The 14,789-nt window shown below is 40.6% G+C and overlaps 1 protein-coding gene across 1 annotated transcript in view; it reads right to left on the minus strand.

Moving 5' to 3' along the window:
- The window catches only part of DOCK2 (dedicator of cytokinesis 2), a 424,170-nt gene that overhangs the window by 226,052 nt on the left and 183,329 nt on the right, over positions 1-14,789 (minus strand). Inside the window, exon 27 of the mRNA XM_044229734.1 lies at positions 9,146-9,241. Coding sequence (XP_044085669.1) covers positions 9,146-9,241 — 96 coding nt within the window. The remainder of the gene's footprint in view (positions 1-9,145; positions 9,242-14,789) is intronic.

Genomic DNA, 14,789 nt, shown 5'->3' on the forward strand with positions numbered 1-14,789 from the left:
GTCGGCCATTATACTGGGCACACTGAAGGCCATGGTGAGCAGCTGGACCTTTATCTTTGGCCACTATAGGGCCATTGATGCTTTCTCACCATTATAAAGTTCTACTTTATAAGACCACATGGGCTACAGTGTGAAGATTCAAAAGGGACAAAGAGGAGACAGCGTGTCTTGTTTGCAGCTGCAGCAGTGGCAACTGTGAGAAATAGTCATGGGCAGAAATGGTTGGTGGCATGGGTGATGGAGGGAAGCTTTGGATTTGAGAGGCCTTTAGACCTAGAACTTGGCAGTCTGCTCAAGAGCACAGGGACAAACTGCACACAAAAGGAGACTGAGGTGTGAGATAATTTTGCATCTCCATTCTAGCTTTGTTTTCTGTTTAACCTGGTGTTTCATCAATACCAACTCTCAAGGTGCTTATTCTGATTTTACAGGTTCCCAGAATTGAGGAGATCAATCCTAAAGATATCATTGTCATTACACAGCCACCAAAACCCAGTGCCATCTCAGAGGCTTCTGAAAGTCGCCACGTAGGTCATCTCATCAGACTGCATGGTCTTGGCAGAGTAGCAGCTGAGGCAAAGTGGTTTATTATCACCTTTAAAATATTTGATGCCCAAAGAACAACTTAGGGTCATAGGAGTACACAATATGCTATTTAAAAGGAAGAACTTTGCAAACAGTTTTGCCTGAGTTCAAATCTTGGTTCTTCCACTCATAAGCTGTATGATTATACACAAGTTATACAACCTCTCTGTGCCTTAGTTATCTCATCTGTAAAATATGAGTACTTTTACATCTGTAAAATATGAGGGTTAAGAGGTAAGACACATAGGGTGCTTAGTTCTCTGACTGGAATACAGACTATTTGCTCAATATGTGACAGCTTTATTAGAAATACTGTTTATTAACAAAGTGTTGGGTTGCTGAGTGAATGTCATGAGTCAACCAACCACTTCTGGCTTGGAACCGCACACCTGCCTGTCCTAGACTGTAGCCTGCTTTCCGTGGGGCAGAGTTGGGTGGAATTGGCATTAACTGTCCTGCTGTGGCCCCTGCCCAAGCATTCTGGAGTCTGTGGGCTCAAAGTATGTCAGACAGTGGTCATGTGGGTGGGCCATTTGCCATTTGGAAAGTGAAGTCAGAGCTTTAAAAGCCTGACTCATGCATGACTCACATGTTTTTGTTTTGTTTTGTTAAGATTTTATTTATTTATTTGACAGAGAAAGACACAGCAAGAGAGGGAACACAAGCAGCAGGGACTGGGAAAGGGAGACACAGGTTTCCTGCTGAGCAGGGAGCCCAACACAGGGCTTGATCCCAGGACCCTGGGATCATGATTTGAGCTGAAGGCAGACGCTTAATGATTGAGCCACCCATCTGCCTCTGACTCAGGTGTTTTACGGAGTCTTCAGTGCTACTATGAGGTGAAGCACTGGAGGATGGGGTGATCTCCAGCTTTTTTTTTTTTTCCCTTTTTTGAACAAACTGCTCTGAATTTCCAGAGCTGGCATGATGCCAACTGCATTTACCTTTATTTAATCACTCAATAGACTCCTCTGCAAAAACCGGGGTAATTAGGCCCAAAATATATCACCCAGAGGCTTATTTTAATTACCCAAAATAAAAGCTAGATCCCAATTTCAACAAAGTTACCAGATTGTTTCCCTTCCAAGAATTTCTGGCAGTGTTTAAGTTCCCTGGTTGATTCTCCCTATGAGATTGTCCATCCTCAGCACTAAGGAGGCCAGACACAAGGGACAGCCTTCTGTAGAGCACTCGGCAGTGGAATGCACTGGCCAAGGAAGGTTCCCTGAGCCAGTCCCCTCAGCTACACAAGTGAGCCTGGAAAGTTTTCCTCACACTGCTCCAAGACCAATGGGACAGTGCAACAAACACATGCTCTGATGTCAGACATCCCTGGTTTGCATCCCACCTTGCCACTGGCTGTGTGGCTTTGGCCATGGTGCTTTCATCCTCTGGTGCTCCGTCAGTCTATTCTCCCAAACCATGGGGCATGTGATGATAGTTACCTGTGAGGACTCAAAGATGTGCTCTATCAGTCAGTAGGGATTTCCAGTCCAATTTTTTTTTGAAATATCTCTGAAGATTACAATCAATGCAATGATTGCCACTGTGTCACAGTTTAATTGGTAGCATGCTCTTTTTCTTATGGGCATGTAAAATTATGGTGCATCCTACATTTGATAAAATATGATATGTAGCACATAGAAATAATTCCCTGGCAAAATGCTAAGTGCTCAGATTATTGTAGTTTTTATACCACAGCCTTCTTAAAAGAACCAAAAATAAGTAGAAGAGAATATTGGTTCTACAGGAGCTTTTGGACTAGGCCAGAAAAACACCAATGATTTTGGACAATACATAATATTTGCAAGTACCTTGCATACATTACTATTCTCTAAGCTTATACTTATGACAGACATCCCTAATCAGCACTCCTCCCCCTGAGCTAAGATGTAGTCTCCAAGTCTTCCTCATTGTAGTACTACAGGCTGCCATTACCAACCACCAGAGCTGGCCCATGAAGCAAAATCTGTTTTATGTCCCTGACTCGGGATCTTGGAAGACGTAAAAAGAGAATAGACATTGGCCAAATCAGAAAACTTATATGAAAAAGATCTCAAGAATGTTAGAGTTCATCACACAGAAGAAACAAAGGTCTAGCAGGATGACATTGGCATAAAGTCACAGAACCAACTCTTCAGAACAAGCATGGAAAATTTCTCCTGTTCACTCTTAAAGACAGAGAGCTAACTGGTGGTTGCTGGGGGGAGGTGGGTGGGGGGACGGGAGAAATATATAAGGGGGATTAAGAGTACACTCACCCTGATGAGCACTGAGAAATATATGGAATTGTTGAATCACTGTATTGTACACGAGACACTAATGTAACAAACACTTTATTTAATTATACTCGAATAAAAAAATATTCTCCCATTCTCTCTTATCCAAAATGTCCTTTCTACCAAACCGTGCCGCCTTTCTCATCCTCAAACTCCTTGGTAACTTTAGTAAATAAACGTATATATGATTGATTAGACTCTGGGAAAGAAAGGAGAGGGCTGCCGTCACGTAAAAATATTCTTTTGCTTTTTGTTTTTGTAAATTTTCCTTCTGCTCATAGGTCACCATCAACACTTCATTGTTTAGGCAAGCAAATTACAGAAAAAATCAGGAATAGTTATTTCCAGCAAATGATAATTACAATGTACTATGCACAAGAAGCGATCCGTCCTAGCCCTATGGTTCCTGTAATTTTAATAGCTAATACCTTTTATAATGTTTCTGCTCCTACAAATAAAAAAAAGCAGTTACTTTTTAATCCCACATAATGACATACCAACAACCAGCCACCCCACATCCAGTAGAGGCCTTTTCAGGATTTCAGAAGTACTAGTCATATCTGGTGTTTGTTGTAAATATTAATAGTTTAATATTCCCAAGCAATGGAAACTGACCAATAAAAATTATATCTGGAAAATTGAAAGTGATGGTTTGAATGGGGCTCTCTCTTGTCAAACTTCAATTTGAAATTAAATTGGGGCCTTCAGCAGTAAGACAGGGACTCCTGACCTCTGAGTAATTGCTTTCCAACTTCATTTTCTTTAATTTGGTGGAGATATTTTTATTCTAAGAAGTGTTGGAAAGGACTTTTTTATGAAAATGAAGCTATAACTTAAGAAAAACCTGGTTATTTCTTCCTTCTAGTTGAGGCATGTTCCCGTTCCTAGTGAGGTAAGCTTTCTACACACCTCCAGTACTTCCCACTTGGCCCTCTCATTGTTGTAACTACACCAACAAACTAAAGAGTCATTGAGACTAATGACACAGCTTGCAACTTAGAACCTCTGCAAGGCTCCTGGAATCAGCCCAGGCAACAGGAAAAGTATAAAGAGACAATTCATTGTACTGCTCCCATACTCCCTGAGATAAGGGTTCCTGATATTTAGAAAAAAAAGTTCTTTGAAGAAGGAAAAGCATCCGAATCCGAGAGAAAGGCATATACAAATACATGAAGGTACAGAATAACGCAGCATTTCTAGGTATTATTTCATTCATTCATTTGCTTAACAAACGTTTATTGAGTACCCATGGTATACCAGGTGCACTATTGGCAGCTGACGATAAAAAAGTGAGTAAAACATGGTCCCTGCCTTCAAGGGCATCCACAGAATGGAGGGAGTCTGGAACAGAGAGACAGGAAATCACAGACTAAGTACAACGAACCCAGTGACTGAGAATGTCCAGGGGCTTTGAAGGCAAATGGGGGAGCCGGGTGGGGAGGGACTGAAGCCAGATGTGCAGAAAACAGCCTGATTTAGTGGGAGGCTAGAAGGGCAGGCAGGTGAGTAAGAGGGAGCAATCAAGGGCAGCTCTTACAGTTCTAGGAGGTCAGTACCATAAATGGGGGTCCTGAATGAAAGGAGAGTGTGAAGCAGGCTCTAATGGGCTGGTGATGAGCTGTGTTTGGGACACAGTGAGTCTGAGGTATTTGAGAGACATCCCATCGAAGGAGGTCATGGTTTCCTTGAGAGCACAGACCATGCTACTCATTTCTGAGTCTTTGTGCTAAGTATATAAGAGGTTCTCATAAAATAAGGAATGAATAAGTCAAAGAATATTATGTACAAGTAACATATATGCAAATGCTTTTCATGTGTTATTTCAATTAATTCCCACAGGAACTCTATGAAGAAGGTCTATTATTACCCCAATTTATAGAAAGGCCCAAGCCTTAAAAGTTCTGTGGTATGAGGGATGAGTTAGTATAGCAATGTCACAGATAGCAACATCAAAAAAAAAAGAGAGAGAGAGAGAGACAGAGAGAGAGAGAGTACACAGAAACATCATTAGTCATAAAGGAAATGCAAATTAAAATTACAATAAGACACCGCTAGCATTGTTATAAATCCATCAGAATTGTTACAATCCAAAAGACTGACAATACTAAGTGTTGGTGAGGGTGTAGATAAACTAGAACCCTCATATTGCTTATGGAAATATAAAATGGCCACTATGGAAAACAGCTTGGTATTTCCTTATAAAGTTAGACATATGCTTTCCATATGTCCTAGCAATTCCACTTCTAGATTTCCACACAAGAGAAATCAAAATATGTTCACACAAAATTTGTTATGTTAATATTCACAGCAATGTTATTTATAATAGTCAAAAGTTGGAAACAATTCAAATATCCCTCAACTAGAGAATGGATAAACAAAGTGTGCCATATTCATGCAGTATAATACTATTCAGCAATAAAAGGGAATTAAGTACTGGGGCGCCTGGGTGGATCAGTAGGTTAATGCCTCTGCTTTTGGCTCGGGTAGTGATCTCGGGGTCCTGGGATCGAGCCCCGCGTTGGGCTTTCTGCTCAGCGGGGAGCCTGCTTTCCTCTCCCCCCTGCCTGCTTCTCTGCCTACTTGTGATCTCTCTCTCTGTCAAATAAATAAATAAGTAAAATCTTTTAAAAAAGAAAGGAATTAAGTACTGATACATCCTCAAAGATGGATGAACTTCAAAAAGATGCTAAGAAAAGAAGCAGACATAAAAGACCTCGAATTGCATAATTTCACTTACATGAAATGTCCAGAGAAGGCAAATCTATAGAGACAGAGAGGAGAGGAGTGGTTGCTCAGGGCTGGGGTGGGCATGGAGGGGTAAGGGTGTGATGCAGACAGATTGCAAAGGAAAATTTCCGCAATGAAGGAAATGTCGGCACCTGAGTTACCATCATGGTTGCCCCACTGTAAATTTACTGAAACTCATCTAACTGAATCCTTACAATGGTTACATTTTAAAGTATGCAAATTTCACTCCAATAAAACTAAAAGCGAGCAAGCAAAGGAAGAAAGAGTGTTGTGTGGTTTAGAAGAGGCCGGGAGTGCCTGACCAGGCTTGTGAGATTTGAGCACCACCCAGAGTGGTGCGTTTGTGATAGACCTTGAAGACTAGGTAGGATTTCAACAGACTGAGATGGCATACTAAGGAATTACAGACAAAGCAGCATGAGTGAGAAAATACCAGGCATTTGGGGGCAAGATCCAGACATCCATTTTGGTTTAATATTTGGATGGAAAAAAGTAGATGAAAAAGCTGAGAAATGTGGTTATGGCCAAATCACAGAAGCTGAGAATGGTCATAAGACTTAGTTTGGTAGAGAGTGGGGACCCACAGAACATTCCAGAGTATGGGAATGTCCTGGCAAAGATTAATGGGACAGCAGTGAGGAATATGTGTTAGCAAGATGAGTAACCAAGGCAGAGCATCAAATGAATGGCTCAGATAAGAGACTGTAGTGAATGGGGCCCAAACTATGCTCACTTGCCTGTGTTGATAATACAAAGGGACAGAGAAATGAAATGTACCAGATAGAAAGGAAGATAATAAGACACCAGTTACTTGGCACTTCCTATGATCCACACACTGTTTTAAAAGATGACTGTTCTAAAGGATAGGCAGAGAGTTAAGACATGCTATATACAGAATGACCCAAATAGATTGATGATCATCTTTAGGTCTGGCTCCAAATAAAAGGAATAAAGATTAGAGAGGTTATAAAATGCTTATCTAAGGGGTGTTATGGAAGCCACAGATACAAAAGCTTGTAACCGAGTAAGAAATGATGATACTTCTAAAGTGGAAGGATTCTAAGTGAGACAAATGACAAAGACCAATTTACACAGCTGTCTGCCCCAGGAAGGCAGGAGCACCTGACCAGCTGGCCCTCTCTATGGATGTCACCACTGCTTTAAATGCACACAGTATACATTAAGTAAACATGCATTGACATGACTGAACAGAACCAAATGGGTCTAAAGAAAATCGTTACACTCCGCTGCTTCTTGGGATCAAATCCTTGCCCAGCTACTTTTTAAAAAATTAACATATAATGTATTATTTGCCTCAGGGGTACAGGTCCGTGAATCATCAGGCTTACACATTTCACAGCACTCACCATAGAACATACCCTCCCCATTTTCCATAACCCAGCCACCCTAACCCTACCCCTCTCTCCCCAGCAACCCTCAGTTTATTTTGTGAGATTAAGAGTCTCTTATGGTTTATCTCCCTCCTGATCCCATCTTGTTTCATTTTTACCTTCCCTACTCCCCACAACCCCCTGCCCTGCCTCTCAAATTCCTCATATCAGAGAGATCATATGAAAATTGTCTTTCTCTGATCGACTTATTTCACTCAGCATAATACCCTCTAGTTCAATCCACATCATTGCAAATGGTAAGATTTTGTTTCTTTTGATGGCTGCATAGTATTCCATTGTACATATATACCACATCTTCTTTATCCATTCATCTGTTGATGGACATTTAGGTTCTTTCCATACTTTGACTATTGTGGACATTGCTGTTATAAATATTCGGGTGTATGTGCCCCTTCAGATCACTACATTTGTATCTTTAGGGTAAATACCCAGTAGTGCTATTGCTGGGTCATAGGGTAGCTCTATTTTCAACCATCTGAGGAACCTCCATACTGTTTTCCAGAGTTTGCCCAGCTATTTTAAAAATACTTTTAAAACACTTAGCACCTTATATTCTGTATCCATGAAGGAGGACTATAGCATATGAACAATCAACATCCTAAACCTAGCTGAGATCCCAAACTGGCTTCCTGAAAGCTGAATCCAGCTGTTCAGGGGATCAGAGAATGTTTATAAATATATTTTTTATTAGCTGCCAACACCTAAATATCAGAGAATTTCACATTTTCAGTTTCCCTTGAGAATTTGGAAATTGTGGCAACTGTATGGCCCAATTCCACACGATGTCAATCAATCACAGCTAAGAAGCACTTGTCCTCACTAAACATTAGCATCCCTGTCTGGTACACTTCATTCACTCATTCGCTCATTCATTCAACAAATATTTATCAAGTACCTACTCTATGCAGGGCACTATTGTAGGGTTTGGAGATATAAATGAATAAAACAGATGAAATCCTTACATCCTAGAGCTCATTTTCTCACAAGCAGAGCCAGACAATCAATCAATCAAGGGACATATATATATATCTACATCTACATATATATATATATATGTATACATATATATATATACACACACACGTATATATATATATACATACATATATGATACATATATATATGTGTGTGTGTGTATGTATATATATATGTATATATATATCAGGTGGTGATAAATTCTAAGAAATAAAGAAGTATGGTACAGAGATGGAAAGAGAATGGAGAGGTGTTGGTTATTAAGACAGGGTAATCAGGGCAGGGAAGTGTCTCTAATTAGGTGACACCTGAGCCAAGATCAGATTTACATGAGGAAATAAGCCCTCAGACCTGAGGCGGATATAGGTCAAACTGAGGCAACAGCAAAAATAATCATGTTTTATGTGTGGGAGAAAAGGGACATAGGGCACTTCAGGCCCTAGTAATGGTTTGGAGTTTATGTTGAGTGAGATGGAAAACCATTGGTGAGTTTAAGCAGAGAAGTGACATAGACAAACACACTTATTTATATTGGTGACTGGCCCCTATAAGCATTGTTTTTGGCCTGTGGCTTAAAACAACATGGTTTAACCCAAAGGTTAAAGGGTTAGAAGTGGACTCTGTCTGGAGAGGGAAAATAATCAGACAATGAGGCAGGAATCACCTGATCTTCAGAATATAGCATTTGTGCAAAACGCTAACCCAAGCTTAACAGGGATAAATTAACTAATGTCTGTGGGCAGAGTTAACATACAGTGAATCCACTTAGAAAACCAAACTCACAGGACCCTGAAACTGGACATTGCTTGACTCTAGTCCAAAAGAAAAGGATCTTGGTGGACATGAATGGGGGACATTCTGCCTATCCCACTTATAAAAAGCTTCTCAGTCTTCTGTCTTTACCAGAGACATTTCATCCCCACTGGTACACTCAATTTGGTGGACAAGGCTTAAGTGTTGCTTTATTTCAGTAACTTGAGTTGACTCTCATGTTATCCCAACTCAGACAAAGAAAAAAAATCTGTTTTACTCCAAAACAAAATAACGATTAGCACTAGGTGTTCAACATGACCTGGTGTTCCAGAAAATCCATTCCTTGACCCTGAACAGTTCAAAATGTTTGACAAGAGGAAGAGATCTACTCACAATCAGAACATGATCCCGTCCCATCGTGATGACCGTCCGGTTCACTGTGCGAAGAAGCTGGACCATGATCTCTTGGATGTGGTGGTAGGTGAAGGTCTGGAACACAGTCAGAGACATCTGTGTGACAACCAGACATTGTATCTGCACACTCTTCCAAAGGACATACAACAGCAGTCAGACGTGCTGATCATCAAGGTCACCACCAGTGCCAACATCAGTACCACCATCATCATCATCATAGTCATTGTCATCATATCCCCATGGCCATCATCACCTGGCACTGGGTACCAGGAATTTCACTAAATTTTACTAAATCTGTGGCAGAGATTAAGAGCTTACCTCTGGAATCAGAAACTTTTGTTTTAGAATACTAACTACAGAATTATTGTGTTATTGGCTACTTCTCTGAATCTTGGTTTCTTCATTGGTGTAACTGTCAGAATCTCACCTGGAATAAGGAAGGAATTTACTGAAGGAAATTGATTATCTGGGTGATGAAAAAGCTGAGTCACAAAGCAAAATAACCTAAGGATTAACAATAGGGGGAGGTCACTATCACCACTGAGCTTAGGAGGAGGCAGTGTTTCTGGAATCGAGGACTGGGCTTATGTGATGGAAACTATAACCATGGGGGAGCTTATACAGTAGAAGCTTCATTATCTATCTTGAAGGAAATCATTGTGAACCTCATTGTAACATTTATAGGGTACTACCCACGTTCAATACAAGTCACTGAACCTTGGGTAGAAATTGCTGGTGCTCTTTGAGCATTTGCCATGATGCATGAGGGTTTGGGGCATATTTACAATACCGATTCACTACATTCTCAAATCCTTATACCAGTATACCCTTAAGACACAGAGTTTCATCTATGCACAAATAGGAGGGTGGTCATGGCCAAGTGCAAAGGCCTTGGGGTTTTGAGATAGCAGCTCTAGGTCTGAATTCCAACCCAGCCCTTAATCAGCTGTGTGTTCTCACTTATAACTTAACCTCTCTGAGCTTCAACTTCATCATCTACAAACTCCAGAAGGTTCTCTCACTAGTCTTTCAAGGTTGATGTGAACTTAAAATTAACACCTGTAATTCTGAGACAATGTACTTGCTTAATTCCACTGAAGGAGATTCTGTGGGTCTGAGAGCCAGCCTGAGCATCAGCAACTTCTGAATTTTACATGGATTATTCTGATGGCTAAGAACCATGACACAACGCAATGTGAAGCTCTAGAAATGGAGACTGGAATTTGGGAAAAGACAGTGTCTCCAGAACCCAGCCAGAGTCTGACAAATGAAAAACCTAAGAAATGGTGGCTAAAAAGGTAGATAACTACTTACACTCATTCATAAGAACCTCATTAAACTTTGCTGCATTCAACTTAATTGTAGTCTGTCTCTTAATGTAACCAATGAGAGGAAAATAGAGTTTGGGAAGGCCAAAAGAAGAAAGAAAGAAAGAAAAGAGGGAAGGAAGGAAGGAAAGAAGGAAGAAAATGTGCTTATTGAAAAGCCCCTTCTCCTCCCAGTGGGCTTTCAGTGACCACTGCCATCCGAAAATGTATAACTGAGCTTGCTTCCTCTCTCTGCCTCACACTTCTTCTACACTTGGGCTATAACCCCTGATTCTCCAGCTCCAAGGAGCTCCCCGGGAAGCTCATCAGCAAGCCTTCTGTCCCAGCATATTTCACAGAAACAAGTTCTCATGCTCCATTAAGTTCCACCAGACCTCAAGCTCTTGCAAGATTCTCTTGCTAGATTAGGTGAGCTTTCCCACCACCGTCCAGCCCTTTCCCGACATCTGCTCAGGGCTAGGGGGAAGGAAAATCTCCCTTCACTTTTCAGCTCCAGGCCAACCTCTCTCCTGACTTCCTTCTCCTTCATTTCTTCAAGCCTTTGTACTGACTTACAATTTCCCATCTTGTACATTACATGACTGTGATGTCTATGTAAGAACTGTAATGCTAACACGTGTGAGTGCTTACTAGATACCTGGCACCTTTCCAAATGCTTTATCTCATCTCACAACAAGATGGGCAATATTATAATCTCCCACACATGAGATGATTTGTTCACTTGTGGAAATGAAAGTCCAGAGAGGTCAAGTACCTTGTCCAGAATCACCCAGCTAGACAGCTAGGGAAAAAGGATTCAGACCCAGCAGTCTGGCTGCAGAGCTGGCTCCTCACCCAGACACACAAGCAGCCTGGACCACGAACACAAATCTCTGGCTGTTGCTTTGGGGCCTTGTCAGCCTCATCCTATCTCTCAAGTTACATAGAGCTGGACTTCAAGGGAGCCAGCTTCTAACAGCCTTCAGGGGATTCTGATCTTTTCTTTCCCTTTTAGAAAATCTCCAGTGCTGTGTCTTCATGACTCCCTTATCTTCTCTGCATTCCCTTGCAATTTCATCAACCTAAGCCCACTGCAAATTTATATAATGGTTTCCATTTGATGTTATTTTTTTCCAGGATTACATCTCTTCCTTTACCAACAGAGATAATAAAACCCCTTTTCTCTTGACCTCCTGCTCCCCGCTTCTTTTAAATAGCCATTTCATCTTAGTCCAGAGAGCGGCAATTAGACTGTTCAGGAAGTTTGGTATTTAAAAGTGGAAAACTGTCAAATTTAATTCATTTCACTCTGAAAGCTCCCAATATGAGAGGTTGTACAGCAGAGTGTTTTGGGATCAGACAAACTTGAGTTTGAATATCAGTGCTGCTCATTTGAGTTAGGTAACCTTGGGCAAATGACCTTTCTTCTCTGAGTTTCAGTTTATTTATAAAGTGTGGCAAACGGTAGAAACCTCAAAGTGCTGTTTTGAGAAATAAATAAAGTAATGCAGGTAAATCCCTTGATACTAAGGGTTGGCACATAGTAAGTCCTCAATAAGTGGTGGCAGCAACTCATGTCCCACTGGGTCTGCAGCAGCATTCTGCCTGGGCTTACAGATTCTCAGCACGTAGCAGAAAATGCAGTGCAAGGCAATACATAATCTAAACTCTGGTTGATATCGAAATGTCACCCAAAAAATGTATAGCATATATGCAAATGGAAAACTTTCAAGATGATAAACCTGTGCTAAGCAGTAAAAATGCAGCCACAAATCACCTGCTGTTAATTGCTCCAGTGCCAGGCAAGTGGAAGGAATCTCTAGGAAAGTGTCTTCTGGGCTCAAACTAAACGGTGGTTTATAATTGAAAAGACAAAGTCAGTCTTCCCATTATGGGCCTTGCAAAGAAATTAATCCATCCAACCTAAACACAATGCAAATAGTAGTGATTTTTCTTTTTTTAATAATTATAGGCTGTGATATCTGGATGGAACTTAGAGTCTCTTCTTTAAGTGAAATCTTATGCATAAGCCTGACATATAACATGGTGGAAGGAGAGCTGGAAGAGGGTGAGGGGTGCCTCGTGTCTCACTTAAAGCCCTTTGCCCAGCCCTGGCATGTAGAATGCACCTCAGGACAACTGATCTCCCACAGTGTTTACCGAACAATAAGAGAACATACCACACATGAGATGATTTTATGTAATAATATATAGACACAGCATTTTCTAACATTGAATCATATTATGCAAAAGTTGTCCTCTTTTTTCATTTTTTAACCCTCATTTTGATATCAAGTAGAAAAATTTCCCCTTGCTGCTAACATGTCTCTATCACCTCTCTATTTCATACAAAGTTCTTTTTTTTTTTTTTAAGATTTTATTTATTTATTTGACAGACAGAGATTACAAGTAGGCAGAGAGGCAGGCAGAGAGAGAGGGAGGAAGCAGACTCCCTGCCGAGCAGAGAGCCCGATGCGGGGCTCGATCCCAGGACCCTGGGATCATGACCTGAGCCAAAGGCATAGGCTTTAACCCACTGAGCCACCCAGGTGCCCCCATACAAAGTTCTTTTTTAAACAAAGAAATCCGCAGGTTAGAGCAAACAGTGCACAACAGCATCTAGTTAGAACTTAATAACATTGTTTTATTTCTAAAGTTATATTTATGGCAGGGAATAGATCAAAACTTAGAAATAAAGCAAAATGAGGATACTTGATTTTTTTTTTTAAGATTTTATTTATTTATTTGACAGAGAGAGATCACAAGTAGGCAGGCACAAGAGAGGCAGGCAGAGAGAGAGAGAGGAGGAAGCAGGCCCCCCGCTGAGCAGAGAGCCCGATGAGGGGCTCGATCCCAGGACCCTGAGACCATGACCTGAGCTGAAGGGAGTGGCTTAACCCACTGAGCCACCCAGGCGCCCCAAGGATACTTGATTTTTTAATAGAGTCTTTGTGATCAGCCCAACTTGTCTGGGGAGGGAGAGGGGGTCGTCCCCTTGCTTTTTGCAGAAATGTAACTTTGTCTGATTATTCTTCCACGACTTACTAGAAACCAGAAATGTTAACAGCCCTGTCAAGTTAGAGGTTAACTTTAGAAAAATGACAAAGGGGTCATTTTATTTTGTTTTATTATTTGCTGGTTTGCTGATGTCTATATAATTCCATTGCTCTGTAGAAATTTTGTTTTATATCTAAGGAAAATTTTATATGTCTCTCCTCTCCCACAAAAAATCAAGAACCTTAAATTTGTTTGAACCAGTTCTCTCCTTGTTCAGCTTGTTCCATATATTTAAATAAAAACTTTCGACATGTGCTCACTATCTAACCACATAAGAGATTTCTTAACCACTGGAGAATTCTACATTTATACAAGTAATACTGACCAATTAACAGATGGTGGCATAAAACTTTGCTTCTCTTTATCAAAGTTACAAAGCTGTAAAGTTTAAAAACATCTTCCGAGGTTCACTAATAAAACAAAATAACCACAGCAAAACAGCAATCCCTCCTGTTCCCCTTGCCAAGGGAAATTCTTTACTTCTTTCAGCTAGTTGTTTACTTCTTTCTTGTTTCTTTGTTTTTTGAAGTTGTTTACTTGTTCTTTGAAGTTGTTTACGTCTTTCAGGTAGTTGTTATTTGGGTATTTGTGACGATGTTGCCAATAATATGCTTGTATGATGCCTTTTTTAAACTATTTTTTTCTCTTCCTGTGGTTATCCAGCACGGTAAACAACAGGGCTCCACTCCCTTGCCTGCACCAGCCAGCCGCATTGGGCAACAGCATCCTTCCCATGTCTCTTTCTCCCATACAGTCAGACCACAATTCTGGCCTGACCAATATTCAGTGTTTAAAATATTTTGTAAATTATAACAAGTTCCCATCTCTTGTACAACTTTTTCTTCCCTAAAAGGAAAAAAAAAAAAGTAATTGGGGGGGGGAACAGAAATTCTTTTTAGTTCTTTGAATTTCTTTATACTTTATTTTTTCTGATTCATGATTGCTTCTTCTTTTGTTTTTAAAAATTCTCTTTTTAGGTTTGCTTTGCCTCACAAAGTTGCTCTTTCCTCCAAGCTGCTTCTCTTCTGCTTGCTTGTTTTGTGCTCTCTTTTAGTCCAAGTTTTCCCTTGTGCTCTGGAATGAATGATGGTGCGTTCATGTTTCAGTGTGGTAACTCAAAATCTGGTTGCCAACTCCGAGCGTGTGAGTAGAGCTTGTGGTCTGTGACTTACATTGTAGGGTGATCTGGTTGGGACCCTTCGTCAGAGAGACTCAAATACCCATATATAGTATATTCTTCATCATATATATCTTCATTT

This window comes from Neovison vison, chromosome 1 (assembly GCF_020171115.1).
Source record: "Neovison vison isolate M4711 chromosome 1, ASM_NN_V1, whole genome shotgun sequence".
In the NCBI taxonomy this organism is placed as follows: Eukaryota; Metazoa; Chordata; class Mammalia; order Carnivora; family Mustelidae; genus Neogale; species Neogale vison.